Genomic DNA, 16,990 nt, shown 5'->3' with positions numbered 1-16,990 from the left:
TGGTGTGGCCATCCCTCCAGGCTGGGGTGATTTCTCACTTTATGTCTATCTCTGTCCAGTGGGCACACATGCCCGATGGCAAAAATCTCTCTTACAAAAAATAATAAATCCAGCCCCATCACTTTCACTTTCTATTTGAGTGCAGGAACATAATACTTTTTTTTTTTTTTTTTTTTTTAGCAGTTGCCCTAGAATTTGCAATATACATTTACAATTAATTCAAGTCCACTCCTAAATAACACTATACTGTTTCACAGTACAAATACATTATCAAAATAATTCTAACTCCCCCCTCTGGTCTCTTGTTTTTGCATAGAAAAAGATAGAAAAACATGTCATGGCTTTCCTGACAACCTAATAGATGTGTATATACATATATACACAAGTATACATATATTTGTAAATAACTAAAGAGCAATGGAGAAAAAATAAAAGTAAAATAAAAAAATTATTAAAAAAATTTTATTGCCAAAAGGCATATGCACTTACAAAAGACAGAGTGTGTGTGTGGGGGGGAGGTCAAGCACCCTTTAAATGAGATGTGGTCATGCCACAATCCTTTTTCCTACATTCTTCTTTCCTGTCGGGATTTTGAGCATGCATGCACACGTGTACACATATATGCCTGGACTATTTTACACATTGCCAGGCTGGGCTTTGAACTGCTGTCAGCCATGTAGGATCCAGCTCCCCTACCCTTTGGGCTATGGGTCAGCCCTCTTATTTTATTTTTATTTTCTAGGGACACTTTTGCTATAGGATGCATACATACACTGGAGAGACAGAAAGCGAGAAATCACCCCTCAGTGGGGATGGCCCTGCAGGAATCCCCTCTCCTCCATTGTCGTCTGGAGATTTGGGGCACCCATGCACATGCGCCTGGTGTGTTTAAAGCTGCTGGGTCTGGCACTTGAACCTGGTCAACTACGTGGGAGTTCAGTGTCATAACCATTACACCTTCTGCTGGTCCCCAGTTCTCTTGATTGATCTAACAGATAAAAACTTGTTCAGAATAGTAGCAATGACATATATCCAGTTATGTAGCTTATGTAAATATGCACATATGTATACATACATGTGTATATACATTTAATTATGTGTGTGTGCATATACATGTGTACCTGAATCAGACTCTAATGCTTGCTGTGTCTTCAAACTGTGCTTTTTATCTTTTATTATGTCTTCTAATTTTTTCTCGATTGCCAGACAGGATGTACTCAATAAAAAGGAACTGTTGTAATAGGAGCTGAGCACGCCGCCGGTAAGGTGTGGTGGTGGAGGAGACGCATTCCACAGTGCTAGGATGGTGATCTCAGCCTCTCTGTGTGCCAGGGCTTCCGAGAACTCCACCCGCGCTCGGCTTTCCGCTTCTGGGCGGTTCAGGATAACTGGTGCGGCTGGGGTTCTGTATTTCTGTTTTCCGTGTGGAACGCCAGGGGTGGCTGGAGCTGGGTATTGTCCTTTTTTTTACGTCAGTTTCTGACAAACGCCAGCAATGCAGCTCAAGTTAACCTGTTTCTCCTGAGACCAGAGTACTCTGGCTAGATCATGATTATGACTATTAGGTTGAGAAGTCGCACACCTGTACCAGGCGGCGAGTTCCTTGGGAGTGGGACCCAGTCTCTGAATCTGCAGTGCCTAGAATAAAATAAGCATTGCATAAACTAAAGAACTCGACGTAAGAAGTGAAAACCGAGATAGATTTCGGTATACGGATGGGGGAACCCGGGAAAGGAAACTTAGAGAGCCTGGAGGACTGAAGCTCGCGGGCGCCGCACGTGCGCGGGAGCCCCCGCGACCGAGGGGCGTGGCTTGCTTTTCCCGAGGCCTGGGGCAGGGTCAGGTGGAGCGGGGAGGCCGGAGCAGGGGTAGGGGCGGGGCGGAGGAAGGGGCGCGGTCGCCGGCGGTACTGGGAGCGGACCTGCAGCGCTCTGTGTGCACCTTCGCTCGCGGTTCCCCGCACACCCGTTACTCCGCGGCGTGGAGGGTAAGTGCCGCCTCTCCGCGCGTGGCCCCCAGCCTCGAGCCCCGGGGGCTCCGAGCTGTGTGCGCCCTGCCCAGTTCCAACGCGAGCGCTGCTCCGACCCCGGGCAGGGCGGGCGGACGCCCGCTCCAACCAGCGCAGCGGGCGCGGGGCGGGCGGGGGACCGCAGGTGTCCACGTCCAGCGTTTAAGATTGGTGGAGAAGGCCCGGGGCAGAAAGGGTGCCATTCCCTGGGAGGGTCGTCCGGCGGTGGTCTTGGCGGGGCCCAGGCCGACACGCAGCTGCCCGCGCCCCCTCAGCCCTCTACTTCTCATCACAGCTGGCCGTGTGGGGGTCCAGGGAGCCTTCTGGGCCTTCCCAACCCCGAGGTCTTGGGGACAGACAGCAGAGTCAGCATGGTCTGGGCCCAGAATGGTCGTGGGCTGTCTTGAGGATTCGGATCCCACCTGGCCCTGTGGCACGTTCTCTTCAATTTGTTTTATTTTACTTGATATAACTTTTTTTTTTTAATTTTTGGAAAGCTAGATCTGGATATGGTGCGTTGGGAATCCAAGGTTTGCCTTGAAAAGACTCTCCATTTTCTTTGATTGCAACAGAATCTGATTAGCTACACCTGAATCATTCCCCAGGCATTTGAGTCAGCAGGTGGGAGACCTGGCCAGTGATTGCAAATGACCATAATAGGACATTGTGGTTTCCAGCAGGCAGGGGCAGGGGCAGGGGCAGGGGCAGGATTACCGGCGGCCTCTCTGGCTGCTGCTAAGTTGCTCAGCCTGAGCTAAATTCTTTCCAAGGATTTGTGTTCAACATGATAGCCAGACTGCCCTTCGGGAAAACTACACTTTACTACTTTTCCTCAACATCATAAAAAAATGTATCTAATGAAAACATAGTTTCTTGAAGGTATTGCTGTTGATTTTCATGAAAGCAGAAAAGTACAGACTGATCAGAAAGGGGATTTTTAAATGTAGAGAAAACCAGAATCTTGTTCCCAGAGCTGTGTGGTTGTGTAGGAAAATCTGTTTAAACAAGGGGCGAGGAGGAAATGATGCAGCTGTTGTAATCCCTTTCAGGAAGAATGTGTTTAAAGATCTGTTGTTTAGATAATTCGGCCTCCACTATAATTTCTTTTTTTTTTTTTTTTTTTTTCTTACAGTTTTTGCTACAGGGCACGTGGGCTTGTAGGAGAGACACAGACAATGAGAGAGAAAGTGAGAAATCACCCCCAGGGGGGATGGCCACCACAGTCCTCCTGGGACTTTGGGGACACACACACACACACACACACGTGCCTGGTGTGATTTTTTTTTTTTCCAAGGTGCCGGCTCTGGGACTAGAACTGCATGTGGGAGTCCAGCCATGTGGCAATCTAGTGCCTTAACCACCATGTCACCTGCTGCCCCATTCCCCCTAATGTAAAGTAATTTTTGTAGACCTTAAAAGTAAAATGGTAGATCAGTAATAATTCTTAATAATGTATGAATTATACTGAATCAGCACATATTGAATATTGGCTTTGGCCAGGTATAGGCCAGGAACTTGGGCGAGGCAGAAACTAAGGGTTACGGTAACACCTTTGGAGTCTAGCTGCCTACATGCATACAGGCCCGCTTACTGACTCAACTGTGGAGGTTATAGTTCTCATGCCCTTTTTCACATGCAAAATGGAGATGTTATTAATGATATCTAACTCACTGGGTGTTTGCGAGGCTATATTAAATCATTCATTCATTCAGTAAATGTTTTGTTCTTTACTTACTATGCCCCAGTGAACAAACATAACAGAAATCCCCAGCTTTGTGGAACTGACCTTCTAGTACGCTTTTCTTTTCTTTTTTTTTTTTTTTTTAAAGGTTTTTGCCAGAGGGTACATGGAAAATAAAAAATCATCCCCTAGGAGGATATCGCCACACTGTAATACCTTTTCTTCCATTCTCCTCTCGGAATTGTGGGCATGCATGCACACATACTCAATGTGGTTTTCACACTGCTGGGTCTGGGACTCAAACCATGGTCTCCATGTGGGAATCCAACACCCTAACTACCATGCCACCTGCTGGCCCTGACTTTCTAGTACTTTTATATTACCTGGCAAGTAGTGAGAATTCAAGACACTAACTGATTGTACAAGTCGAGTATCTCTTATCTAAAATGCCGTGGCTGCAAGTGTTTCAAATTTCAGATTATTTTGGATCTGCAAATATTTGTATATATAGAGTGAGATATCTTAGGGATGAGACCCAAGTTCATTTGTGTTTTATTTGCACCCATACAGATAGCCTAGAGGTAATTTTATAAAATGTTTTTGAATCACAGCACCTTGACTGTGACCTGTTACATGAGGTCAAGTGTGAAATTTTCCTTTGCAGCATCTTGTATTTTTATTTTATAATTTTTTCTTTATTCATGATAAAGTATGCTCGAGAGAGGAGAGACAGAGAGAGACAGAGAGACAGAGAAAATAATCTATGATCCCTTTCTTCCAGCCTATCAGCTCCCGAGCACTCACACACATACCTGCTATATCTCAGGCTGTCCCATTCAGGGTTTCAAACATCAGTCACCATTCTGGAGCGTTTCAGTATTTCAGTTTGGGAATAGTCCCCTTGTACTGTACATTCAAGTGGCCTTTGACAGGTTTACGGAAAATACATATTATGGAAAGACTGTACATGAATTTGAATTTGAATTTGTTTGCATCCCAAAAACCTTGTACTTAAATTTTTCCGTGAACATTTGAAAGTCCTCTTAAGTATCCCGTTCGTTGCTGGCAATAACCTTCCTGTCCCTTTTTACAGGTGAGGAAACAGGCTCAAAGAAATTATGTCCGTATTTAAGAGGTAAAACCAGGGGCCAGTAGATAGCATAATGATTATGTCACTGGACTCCCATGTAGTCAACCATAGTTTGAGTCCTGGACCCAGAGGTTTGAAACTCAGGCAGGACATGTGTGTGTGCATGCCTCCAATCCCAAGAGGAAAATGGAGGAGAAGGGATTGTGGTGTGGCCATCCCCCTGTGGGGTGATTTCTTGCTTTCTGTCCCTCTCTGTCTCTCCAGTGAGCACATGCAACCTATAGAAAAAATCCCTCTTTAAAAAAAGAAAAAGAAGTAAAACCAGAACTAGTGGTGTACATATGGAGGGAGGTCATGTTAGATTCTAACTAGAGAGCTAACTGCCCTAGGCTACAGAGAGCATGAGAAAACCAGGGCTAAATATTTCCAAGGACTGATGGTATCATTTCCCATTGAACTTTGCTGTCAGGCTATCGTTGGAGTTTTAGAATATGTTGTTCCCAAGATGGGTGGGAGCAGCTTGCATTTCTAAATCAGGGCTGGAGATATGCCCATAGTTTGAGTAATGTCTACGTAGAAATAAAAAGTGTGCCTGGGTTCCCAATCACAGAGCATCTCCTTTGACCTCTGTACCCTACCAAGGCCTGGACTGCATCCTCAAAGAGCAGATATATTTGTTTATAACAGGGCTGTTCTTGAAGCCGTGTACAGCCGACATGGAGGTGCCATAGTCAAGCATAGGAACCAAACTGAAATCAGCTAAAATGCGTGTTGGTTTGGTGGGAAGGAGCAATTGTGGTGGTGTTCCCTGTGATGGAGTGTGTCTTGCTCAAGAGAAGTGGGCAATCAACATTGCTCTATTGGACTTTTTATTTATTTATTCATTTTATACACTTAATCACTACACATCACTTAGTTTGTAAGTTGAATTTACCCAGCATGAATACACCTTCACACCAGTCCAGTTGAGGATACAAAACACATTATCATCCACAGCTAATAATAATTTTCTGTGTCCCATAAATGTCTTGCCTCTATTTTCCTCAATTTCTTTTTAAATAAGTCAAAAACTGGCTTCCAAGGAAGCATATCTGCAAGCCCTTTAAATGCAGAGTTTTCCTCTCTTACTCTGGAGCCCTCCCAGGTCTAGCACAGTCCCTTGTGTAAAAGTTTATTTAGTAGATCAGTACCTGATATTGGAGACACATCCTCTTCCTGAGAAGGTTTTCCTTTGAATGCTGACTTCTGCTTTCTGGATTAACATTAAGGTTGGGGACCAGCATGATGGTTAAGGTGCTAAACTCCCACATGGCTGACCACAGTTTGAGTCCTGGACCCAGCTGCTTAAAACTCAAGCCAGGCATGTATGCATGTGTGCCCCAAATCCTGAGAGGACAATGGAGGAGAGGGGATTGTGCCATGACCATTCCCCCAGGAGCTGATTTTTCACTCTCCCTCTCTCTGTCTCTCCAGTGAGTGCACATGTCTTATATCCAAAATTCCTCAAATAATGATAAATTTTTAAAAATTAAAATATAAAATTAAAAAAATAAGAGTAGGACTGATATTGTCCTCTGAATAACAGATTTATACACTTTAATAACTTTTTTTTTCTTTTAACAGGTTAGTGTGATCTCAACTCAAGGCAAAGGCAAGATATCATGGCATCTGTCTGGGTAAGTCAAAATCAAATCCTCATGATTCAGCATCTCATCTGAGTCAAAGCAAACCTTGGAAAATCACAATATCAAGAAAAATAACCTAAGACCTTCATGTACATGCCAAGATGTTATAAAATGTCACTTATAATAAAATATAGAAAAATGAAGTTATATAGTTAAAATAATTTGTGATAATACCAAAACAGAGAGGTCAAAACAGATAATAAATTTAGTACATAATTTGGTGATTTATTATATGATGAAGATGAAATTTTATATCAGAGAGGAAAAGATGCCTTATTTACTACATAATGTTAGAAAACCTAGCTATTTGGGGGAAAAGCGAATTTGTATTTCTTCTCCATTCTTACATTTAAATAAATTTCTGATAGATAAAATACAGAAATGGAGGAGGTAATATATTGCTGGGTTTTAAAAAATAGTCCTGGACTGGAGTAAGCACTTACAGCTATGACACAAAACCAAAAAACCTGCAAGAAAAATATTGATCTGTTTAACCGTACATCAATTTATTATTATGACAACAAACAATACTGTTAGTAGAGTCCAAAGACAATCCACAGGGGAAACGTATTTCCAGAAAATCAGATGAAAAAACTTATTTCCTTAACATACAAGTACATTGAATAAAACAATAAAGAATTTGGGAAAATTGGCAAGGGACACAAATAGGACATGAAAAGAATTATATAAATGTCCAATAAGTTTATGAATTGATTCTGTACCTCACTGTGAATTGAAGAAATGTGAATAACACAATGAGAAGTCTTTTTTTACTTAAGAAATTGGTAAAGTGAGGAAAATATATAGTAAAATCAGTGTGATAGATAATGTGGGCAAGAGGGCAAGACAGGTACTTTTTTTTTTTTTTTTAGAGATTTTTTCCTATAGAACACATACACTCACCAGAAAGACAGAGAGACAGAACGTGAGAAGTCACCCCTCAGAGGGGATGGCCACGCTGCAATCCCTTCTCCTCCATTCTCCTCTCTGGTTCTTGGACACGCATGCACACGTGCCCGGCGTGAGTTTAAGCCACCAGGTCTGGGACTTGAACTGCGGTTGACTACATGGGAGTCCAGCGACATAGCCATTACGCTAACTGCTGGTCCCAAGACAGGTAGTCTTATACTCTGTGTCACGGGAAGGTGAACTTGATTTACGTTTAGATGGTGTTTCAGCAATATCTATCGATGTTTAAATTCACGTATCCTTTACCTAATAATTCCAATTCCAGTATGTATTGGGTCATCGGAAAAGTCATGATGTATTTTTCTATGTTTTTCTTTGCAAAAATGTATTTAACCCATAAATGTATTATATTTTATAAGTAAGGGTCTGAGGAAACTTAAAGAAAAGCACTCTCTAGCGATGTGACTGCATGGGCAGTGTGGGTGGAGTGTGCTTGGTGCCAAGTTAATCTCTTACAAATGGCCAGGAGGCTGCTCTTCCTCCTTCTGGACCTGAATTCCCTGCTGCTTTTATCGACACCTAGTAAAATCAAATTAGAAAAAAAAGTCTCTCCAAAATGCTGGTGTTAAACAAATTACCGTCTCCCTCTAGTCCTTGTCCTTGGTAAATTGACATGGAATTACTTAGTCTGTCCCTGCAGCTGACACCCTCAAGGTCATTGCATGTCTCTGAAGGGTTGGGAGAGACCCAGATGAGTGTGAGAGGGAGTATATCGATTTCCTACTGCACCCATAACAAAGTACCGCGAATTTAGCAGTTTAAAAAATTCATGTACAAGTCACAGTCCTATATACTAGAAGCTCCCAAATGGGTCTCATGGCATTAAAATCAAGGAATTGGCAAGGCTACAGGTTATTTTCTGTGGACTTTGGAAAGACTCTTCCCATGAGCTCATTAGGTTGCTGGCAGAGTTCAGTTGCACATGGTTGTAGGACTGATGTCTCTGTCTTCTTGCTGGCCTTCAGCTCCTAGAAACCCCTAGACCTCTCATTTGTCCTGCAACTCAGAACAGCAGTGGAGTGTTGACTCCTTCTCGTGCATGGGATCTCTTTGCCTTTCCTTCCTGGAGCATCTCTCTTTTTTTGTTCCTCTTCTTCCTCTAGCCAAAGACAGTTCTCTGCTTTTAAGAGCTCATGTGAATAAATTGGACTCACTGGGATAATCCACAGTAATCTCCCTACTTAAAAGACAGTGTGGGATCAGCAGATGGTGTAGTGGGTTAGGTGCTGGACTCCTACATAACTGATGGTAGTTCGAGTCTGGACTGGGTAGCTTTAAAATCACGCCAGGCACATGTGTGTGCGTGCCTAAAATCCCTAGAGGAGCATGGAGGAGAAGGGATTGCAGCATGACCATCCCCCCTGGTGGATGATTTCTCACTTTGTCTCTCTGTCTCTATCTCTCTGGTAAGCACACATATCCTATAGCAAAAATATCTTAAAAAATGAATAAATAAAAAGGCCATGCTATGGTTGGACTATATCCTCCCAGAACTTCATGTATTGGGACTTGATTGTATTATCTATATTGTAAAGTATTAAATGAAACTTAATTCCTCATGGTGTCCCAGAATAAGGCCTGATGGGTTTTATGAGTGATTGGTTCATGGTGATTGATCATGGGGACCACACTCTCATGAATAGATTAATGATGTCTCACAAGACCCAGTGAGTCCCAGCTCTCATGAGAAGTGGTTAGTTTTCATGAGAGCTGGTTGGTTTATAAAAGAGAGAGCAGTCAGGATCTCTCTATATGTACCCGTCACCCTCTGTGCTCCCAAAGGCCATGCTGTAGGCCTAGGACTTTGGACTTTCCAGCTACCCAAACCCTGAGTTTGTACATAAGCTTCTGTATTCTTTATAAAGTCACCCAGGCTCGGGTATCTCTGTTAGAAACACATTAACAGAGGAAGAGTCTAAATAACCTTACATCTGTAGAATCCTATTTGTCCTAGGATTACGTTCCAAAGATTACAGTGTGGACATTTTAGGAGGGACACTGTCCTACCTACCACAAGGGGCTAGAGGTATGGCCACATTAGGGATGGTAATGTAACGTGTCAGGAAAAAAAAGTGGGGGAGCGGGCTAGAAAGGAAAAGTTCTACTGAGCAAGAGAGTAGGCCTTCAACTGAAGGAGGAGGTGCTGGCTAGAGAGGGGCCCATGCCACCAGTTATCTCCCTCCTGTTTTCTCCTCTTCCCAAATTAAAGAACTAATATTTATGAGTGAGATATCAAGGAGCAAAGATTAAGAACAACTCAGAAGCTCTGTGTAGAATAATATGGCAGTTCCTCAAAGGATTACATACATGACTACCATATAACCTAGCACTGTCACTCTGGGTAGACATCCAGAAGAACTGACAGCGTCTTGAAACAATATCTGCATACCCATGTCTGTAGCAGCATTCTTTGCAGTAGCCAAGAGGTGGAAGCAGCCCAGTTTCTGTTGCCAGAGGTATGGATAAACAAATTATATGCACATACAATGGAATATTATTCAGCCTTAAAACGAAAATCCTGTCACATGCTACAGCGTGGATGAACCTTGGGCTTGTTTGGCTAAATGAAATAAGCTGTTTGCAAAAAGACAAATACTGTATGATTCCACTTATTTGAAATGTCTAAAGTACTTAAATTTATAGAAGCAGAAAGTAGAATGAAGTTTGTCAGGAGCTAGGAAAAGGGAGGAAAAGAGTTGTTGTTTAATGAGCATAGAGGTTTATTTCCACATCAAAAATTTCCAAGAGATCTGTTTCAGAACAATGAGAATATATTCACCCTGACTTAACTGTATGCTTTAATGTTATTAAGATGGAAATTTTACGGATTTTTTAACAATGGTTAAAAAATAATAACACATGGGCCAGCAGGTGGCATGGAAGTTAAGGTGGTTGGATCCCATGTGACTGACTGCAGGATTTGAGTCCCAGACCTGTGGCTTGAAAAACATGCCAGGTGCATGTGCGTGCATACCCAAAAATCCAAAGAGGAGAAGGGATTGCAGCTTGGCCATCCCCACTGGAGGATAATTTCTCACTTTCCCTCTGTCTGTCTCTGGTGGGTACATGTGCCTATACCAAACTAAAAACACACACACAGAAAATTCTCAAACTTCCGATAGTAGATATTATTACAATTAAATTTTATCTGCTCTCTTTTTCTCTCTTTTACATACAAACACAGATGCACCCACATGCAAGCAAGCAATGGAATCCATGCATCTCTGCAAAGCTATTGATCGGTTTGTGGTTACCAGTGCAGGATCAGGTTGTTAGAGTGGTATGATCAAGGGAGATGACTTCAGTTGCCATTTCAGTACATCACCGTTGAAGGTGAAAGAACGGCTGGTTTCTTAGGCCTTTTACATCTTGTCTAGGGACCTTACAGCCCCACCATTGTTTTAGAGTAGCTAAAAATAAGTCTGTATTGCATTAGCATTTCCTTTGTTGGGAAAGTTTAAATACCTCTGTCCAGGCATATGGTCTGCTACTTCAGTCTTGATGAAAGGGCCTGATAATTTAACAATGTGTACTCCTTGGATTCAGGGTTCTTCATATGTTACTTTTAGGTCCATAATAAGAACTCAGGAAGCCCACAAATCAAAGGTCTTAAAACATTACTTTTTTTCTCAATAATTATTTTATTCAACTCTATTTATTTATTTTAATTTGACCAGAAAGGGACAGAATGAAAGAGAAAGTGAGAAGGCAAGCCGCTAGGTCCGAGACTCAAACAAACCACGTTCAGCCATGTGGGAGTCCAGCACCCTTAGCCACTATGCCACCTGCTGGTCCTAGAACATTACTTTTTTTTAAATCAAAATAGTGCAGCAGTATTTCTCTGTGTCCCTTCTTCTGTGCTGATTTTCTCATGCAAATATTCTGAGCTCTTTCCTCTGTTGTCAGTTTCTAACCTGCTTTTACAGAATAATAAATGTGATTCCTATTTATTTGAACTCTCAAATTAGAATTTTTTTAGTATACTACTAGAATTTTTCCAAGTGAACTCATCATCACTGTAATCACCATGAGCTATTATTAGCCTCTGAACTTACTATCCACTCTGCTTTTCCCACACCAAACTCCAGTTTATGAAATCAGGAAGGGAAACATGGAACCAAGAAGTTTTACAAAAATATAACTTAAGGTGAAGGTGGCTGGATCTCTCATGGCTAGCTTTGTGGTTCAAGTCCTAGACCTGGAGGCTTGAGGGGGCTTACCAGGGGCACATATGTGTGCATGTTCAAAACCCCAAGAGGAGAATATAGGGTTGTGGCATGGCCCATCCCCTGGGGGATGAGTTCTCACTCTCTCTCTCTCTCTAGCAAGCACACACCCACTATAGCAAAAACTAAACTAAAATGTGTGTGTGTGTGTGTGCACGCATGTGCATGTGTGTGTAAAAACCTATATATAATATACCTACTATGTCTTGAAGTTCATCCAAAAGGTAAACAAAGCAGCAAGTACCCAGTGCAATGGGCTCTCATAGGGGCAAAATTAAGACAGTCCAGCCACCACCCCAATTTTTCTTTTCATAACTCCCTAGCCAATTAAAAGACAGGCTCTTGAATATGATCTTGGGCAAATTGATTTCTATGTCAGTGTCTTTATCAGTAAAATGGGTTTAACAATAGTTCCTTCATCATTTAGGATTTATAAGCATTAAACCAGTTAAAATAAAATGTATTAACAGTGCCTGGCATGAAATGAGCATTAGCATTCAATAGATGTTAGTTGTAATCATTACTATTTCAATGCATTAATTTTATTGTAAAAAATGTATTCTTGGAACCAGCAGATGGCATAGTGATTATGTCACTAGACTCCCATGTAGTTGACCACAGTTCAAGTCCTGGACCTGGTGGCTTAAAATTCACACTAGGTGTGTGTGTGTGCCCCAAATCCTGAGAGTAGAAAGGAGGTGAAGGGATTGTGGCATGCCAATTCCCTTGGGGGGGGTGATTTTTTGCTTTTTGTCTCTCTGGTGAGAGCACGTACCTTATAGTAACAATCTCTCTTTAGAAAAAAAAAATATTCCTTACTAACTAATATCCTATAACTGTCTTAGTGAAAGGGCTTCTGCCTGTTTCCTGGGCCTGGTTTTATCATGAATCAACAACATCCCTTCCTCATTGCAGTGGTGGTTCACTCTGAGCTATCTGAAACAGATGGATGTACCCACATAGATTACTGACCAATTCTGTTTTCAATATCCTATAGTATTTTTAACACATAAAGTAGACATGTAATGTTCCATTTCTACTCCAAGTGGGTCCACTGGATCCAGATCTCACACTTCCCAGAGTTAACATCAGAGTCCACAGGTGGAAGGGCTCAGCATTCCCCCAGGCTGCTCCCCCAGACTGCACTCACTTCATGTCACAAGACTCTGGACCACCTGCATTTCAGACTGACTGGCTATAAATGAGGGGGTTTCCTGGACCCCCTCAAATTCAATAGCTCTCTAGAATGATTCATCAAATTCACGGAGAATGCTCTATGTATAATTGTAGATTTATTACAAGGGACACACAGAGGACAAGGGACACACAGAGGAAGGGGCTCGGATCCAGAGCGTCCATGCCCTCCCCCTGCAGAGTTGGGACACATCACCTTCTCTGTACATCTGTGTGTTCACCAGCCGGGAAGCTCCTCTGAGCCCCAGGGCTTGAATGTTAACAGGATGCCCTGATGTAGGTGTGATTAAGTCATCTGCCACGTGATTGAACTAAGTCTGCAGCCCTCCTTTCCCCCCACCAGTCCCCTCGGTTTGAATTTACCCACTTCCAACCCTGATCATAGGGTTCATCTTTTCAGTGGCCAACTGTTAATCTTGAAGTTCTCTCAGGGAATGCCATGAGTCACCTCAGTAGCAAAACAAAGGCACTCCTCTCGCTCAGGAAATTCCAAGGATTTTTGAACCTCTGTGCCAGGAACCAGGATAAAGACCAAGTATCTTTCTTATTATACCACACCGATATATATAAGGCATAAAGTTCTGAAAACATCGCAGTCCCCTGCTTTTGACTAAAATTACATAGCACAAATGCACTGGGTATCTTATGCTGATCTGAGCTCTGATTGTTAGTTTCATCTTCAATGAGGAAAAATGGGACTATAATTTGACATTTCATCATAAGTACAGATTGGCAGACAAGATCATTCAAAATCATGGAATCCATGTAGAAGAAATGAAAATTGCGATCCTTGATGGAAATTTTGGGAAGGCTGATGGGAAACAGAAAGTGCAGATAGGAAAAACTGATTGGTGATAATGTGTTCATGGTGAGAGTTTGCATAGCCACCCTTCTCCACCCCAGCCTCCTTCTTTTTCCTGGTAACAGGATTGGTGCAGTTTGATATAGAAGGACTGAACGTTCTCATTCCATGTGTTCACACAGGGAAGGGCTCTTAGGACAGGTGCAGTGTGCTAGGACAAGTGGGTCTTGGGAAGGTCATGCCTTTCAAATTCTGTCCCAAGGATGACACTAGCCTTGGGCATTCGGACCAATGCTATTGGTGCTGGGTTCAAGGAGTTGTTAGGACTTGGTGTAGTTTCCAATCCTTGCTTTAGCCGGGACATCCCACTAGATATTTCTTTCCTGCTGTGTTTGTTCTTCCTGACCACACAAATTCAAAACATGTGGAACACCTGTGTTCATGCATCTCATTGTATTGAATTCTTCTTCTGGGCTTCTTCCTACCCGCCACAACTCGGGAGTGAAAGACACATCTTTGTAACTGTTTTCACGAATGGGCTCATCATGTCCTAAGCAGAACAGGCGTCATTCTGGATTAGGTACATTTTTTTAGACAGATTTTTGCTATCGTGCATATGTACTCACCAGAGAGACAGAAACAGAAAGTGAGAAGTCACCTCCCAGGGGGGATGACCACACCACTATCCCCTCTCTCCAATCCATTCTTCCCTTGGGACTTTGGGTACATACATACATACATACACACACACACACACACACACACACACACACACAGTGTGAGTTTTAAGCCACCAGGCCCAGGACTTGAACCACTGTCAACTCCGTGGGAGTCCAGCAATGTAACCATTATGCTATCTGCTGGTCCCTGGGTTAGGTACTTTTCAACACAATTACAACTTTCTGCTAGTGTGGTTTAAAACCACCTTCCCTGAAGCATCTTTAAGTAAATATTGGCATTTAGACCATTGACCTTCTGCAGGAAGTTAATAAAAAATAGGTTGGACCTGGCTTTCAAATTGAACATTCAAGCTTTGTTTCAGGATGAACTGTGGAAGGAAATACTGTTTATTCTGAATGAGAAGAGAGAGGCTTCTTAGGAGTGAAAGGAATGAATTTAAAGAGCTGTTTTTCGACATTGTTGATCTAAGTTCAGTTGTGACGGAGGGGGAGTCCCTCTTAACTATTTAATCATGATGAAAGTATAATTTCTGCATCTTGATAAAAGAGAGACAAAAAGGGAAAAATTTTAGATTAAAGAACAAGGAATATAAAGGGGAGAAGAAGGTGTGATTTGATTCTCTTGGACATCCGTTGTTTAACAGATGTAAAGTAGTTAGGAAAAAGTATTTTCAAGTACTAAACAGCTGGGCGAGCAGGTGGCATGAAGGTTAAGGTGGCTGGATCCCACATGACCAATTTTGCTGTTTGAGCCCTGGACCCAGAGGCTTGAAAATCATACCAGGTGTGTGTGCGTGTGCATGCATGCCCAAAATCCTGAGAGGAGAAGAGAGAAAAAGAGATTGTGGTATGCCCTCACCTCTGAGGGATGGAGATGGGATTTCTCACTTTCCCCCATTCTGTGTCCTTGTCTCTCTGTGAATGCTCACATGCTATGACAAAATCCTAAAAGAAAAAAATTCATTAAAAAAATTAAAATACTGACCAGTAAGATTAATACACAGGTCACACATGAATTTTAAGAAAATAAGTCGAAAGAATGGAAAATTCTCAAATCTGTCCATCCCCTCATTATCAGCTCTTTGCTACTTTTAGCTGTTTATGTTTGATTAAATACCTCATGGGGACAATTTAAATAGCAGTAGTGTCTGCCCCATGGGAACAGAGTTTATAAAAGGTGAAGAATGCATTTGTGGGATTTGACATTTGTCATAGAGCGCTGAAAAGTCTGGAAATGGCATTTGAGAATTATCAACAGGAGCAAGACACAGACAAGGAAGCATTTTTATTCACTTATTCATTCAATGGATATTTACTAAACACTTTCTGTATGTTAGATATAGACTTTAGTGATAACAGCAGAGAAAGAAAAGAGATCAGGAGTCTACATTTCATTAAAGAAGACAGACAATACATGAAGAAATAAGCTTGTGGTATTTAAAATCAATTTGAAGTGCTCTAGCGAAGAGCCAAGGAAGATAAAAGGAATAATGGCAAGTGTTTTTGTCCTGCTCAAATGTGTGGGCAAAAGTCAACATGGAGTGAGGGACAGAGCTGGGGGACCTCCTCAGGCAGAGGGAACAGCAACTGTGAGCTCTGAGGCAGAGGGCCAGTGAGGTGTACTCAAGAGCAAGGGAATTCCCACAAAGTGATAGAAGGGAGACGAGGGGAGAGGAAGTTTGAGGAGGTATTACAATTCCTTTTATGATACTTAGAATCCTCCAAGAGTCCCAATAGTTTCTCATGAACCAGTCAAAAGTTCATTCTCTAAGTTTATAATAGGAAATAGTCTTAAATCTGTAGCAACTTCTTATTAGGATGGTCACTTTACAGAACCATAAATAACCCCCAAAATAAGTGTATTTTGCCATCATGTCATGTGGACATTAACGACCTTGGCCACTTTTGCAAGAAATATTTTTCCCATGGGACCAGCAGATGGCATAATGGTTAGTTTGCTGGACTCCCACATAGTCGACTGAGGTTCAGGTTCTTGACCTGGTCGCTTTAAACTCATACTAAGTGTGCGTACTCAAAATCCCAAGAGGAGAATGGAGGAGAAGGGATTGCAATGTGGCCATCCCCAAGGGGGAAAGGGGATGATTTCTCATTTTTTGTCTCTGTCTCTCTAGCAAGCATGTGTACCCTATAGCAAAAATCTCTCTTATAAAAGGAAAAGAAAAAAGAAAGAATTCTCCCCAGAATATTACAGTCTAATAGTTATTCCTGATATTAGTCTCTCATGTGTGGATTCCTTTCCCTTTAGAAATGAGGAGAGGAGTGGTGCTGCCACTACAGTTCTCAGATGCTGAAAAGCCAACATCATGGTCTGACTATTTGTGTCCCCCCAAAATTCACATGTTGAAATCTAATCTCAGGAGTGATGGTTGAAAGGTGGAACCTTTCGGGAGGTGATTAGGTTTTTTCGGTGAAACCCCAAAGATTAGGACTGGGGGTGGGACACAAGGTGGCATGGTAGTTAAAGCACTGGATTCCCATATAGTCAACCATGGTTTGAGTCCCAGACCTGGTAACTTGAAAGTCACACTGGGTGTGTGCCCAAAATCTTGACAGGAAAATGGAGGAGAAGTGATTACAGCATGGCTATCCCCCAGGGAGTGATTTCTTACTTTCCCTCTCTCTACCTCTTGCCTC

The 16,990-nt window shown here is 42.3% G+C and overlaps 1 protein-coding gene across 1 annotated transcript in view; it reads left to right on the top strand.

Moving 5' to 3' along the window:
- The first annotated feature begins 1,867 nt into the window (after window positions 1–1,867).
- Window positions 1,868–16,990, top strand: part of ANXA3 (annexin A3) — a 76,170-nt gene continuing 61,047 nt past the window's right edge. The window contains exons 1-2 of the mRNA XM_006151464.3: window positions 1,868–1,987; window positions 6,403–6,455. Of these exons, the coding sequence (XP_006151526.1) occupies window positions 6,441–6,455 (15 nt within the window). The 5' untranslated portion in view covers window positions 1,868–1,987; window positions 6,403–6,440. The remainder of the gene's footprint in view (window positions 1,988–6,402; window positions 6,456–16,990) is intronic.

Source organism: Tupaia chinensis, unplaced genomic scaffold (genome assembly GCF_000334495.1).
Source record: "Tupaia chinensis unplaced genomic scaffold, TupChi_1.0 Scaffold000318_1, whole genome shotgun sequence".
Lineage (NCBI taxonomy): Eukaryota > Metazoa > Chordata > Mammalia > Scandentia > Tupaiidae > Tupaia > Tupaia belangeri.
Note: the sequence above shows the minus strand (reverse complement) of the source record. Positions and strands in the feature narration are given on the sequence as shown.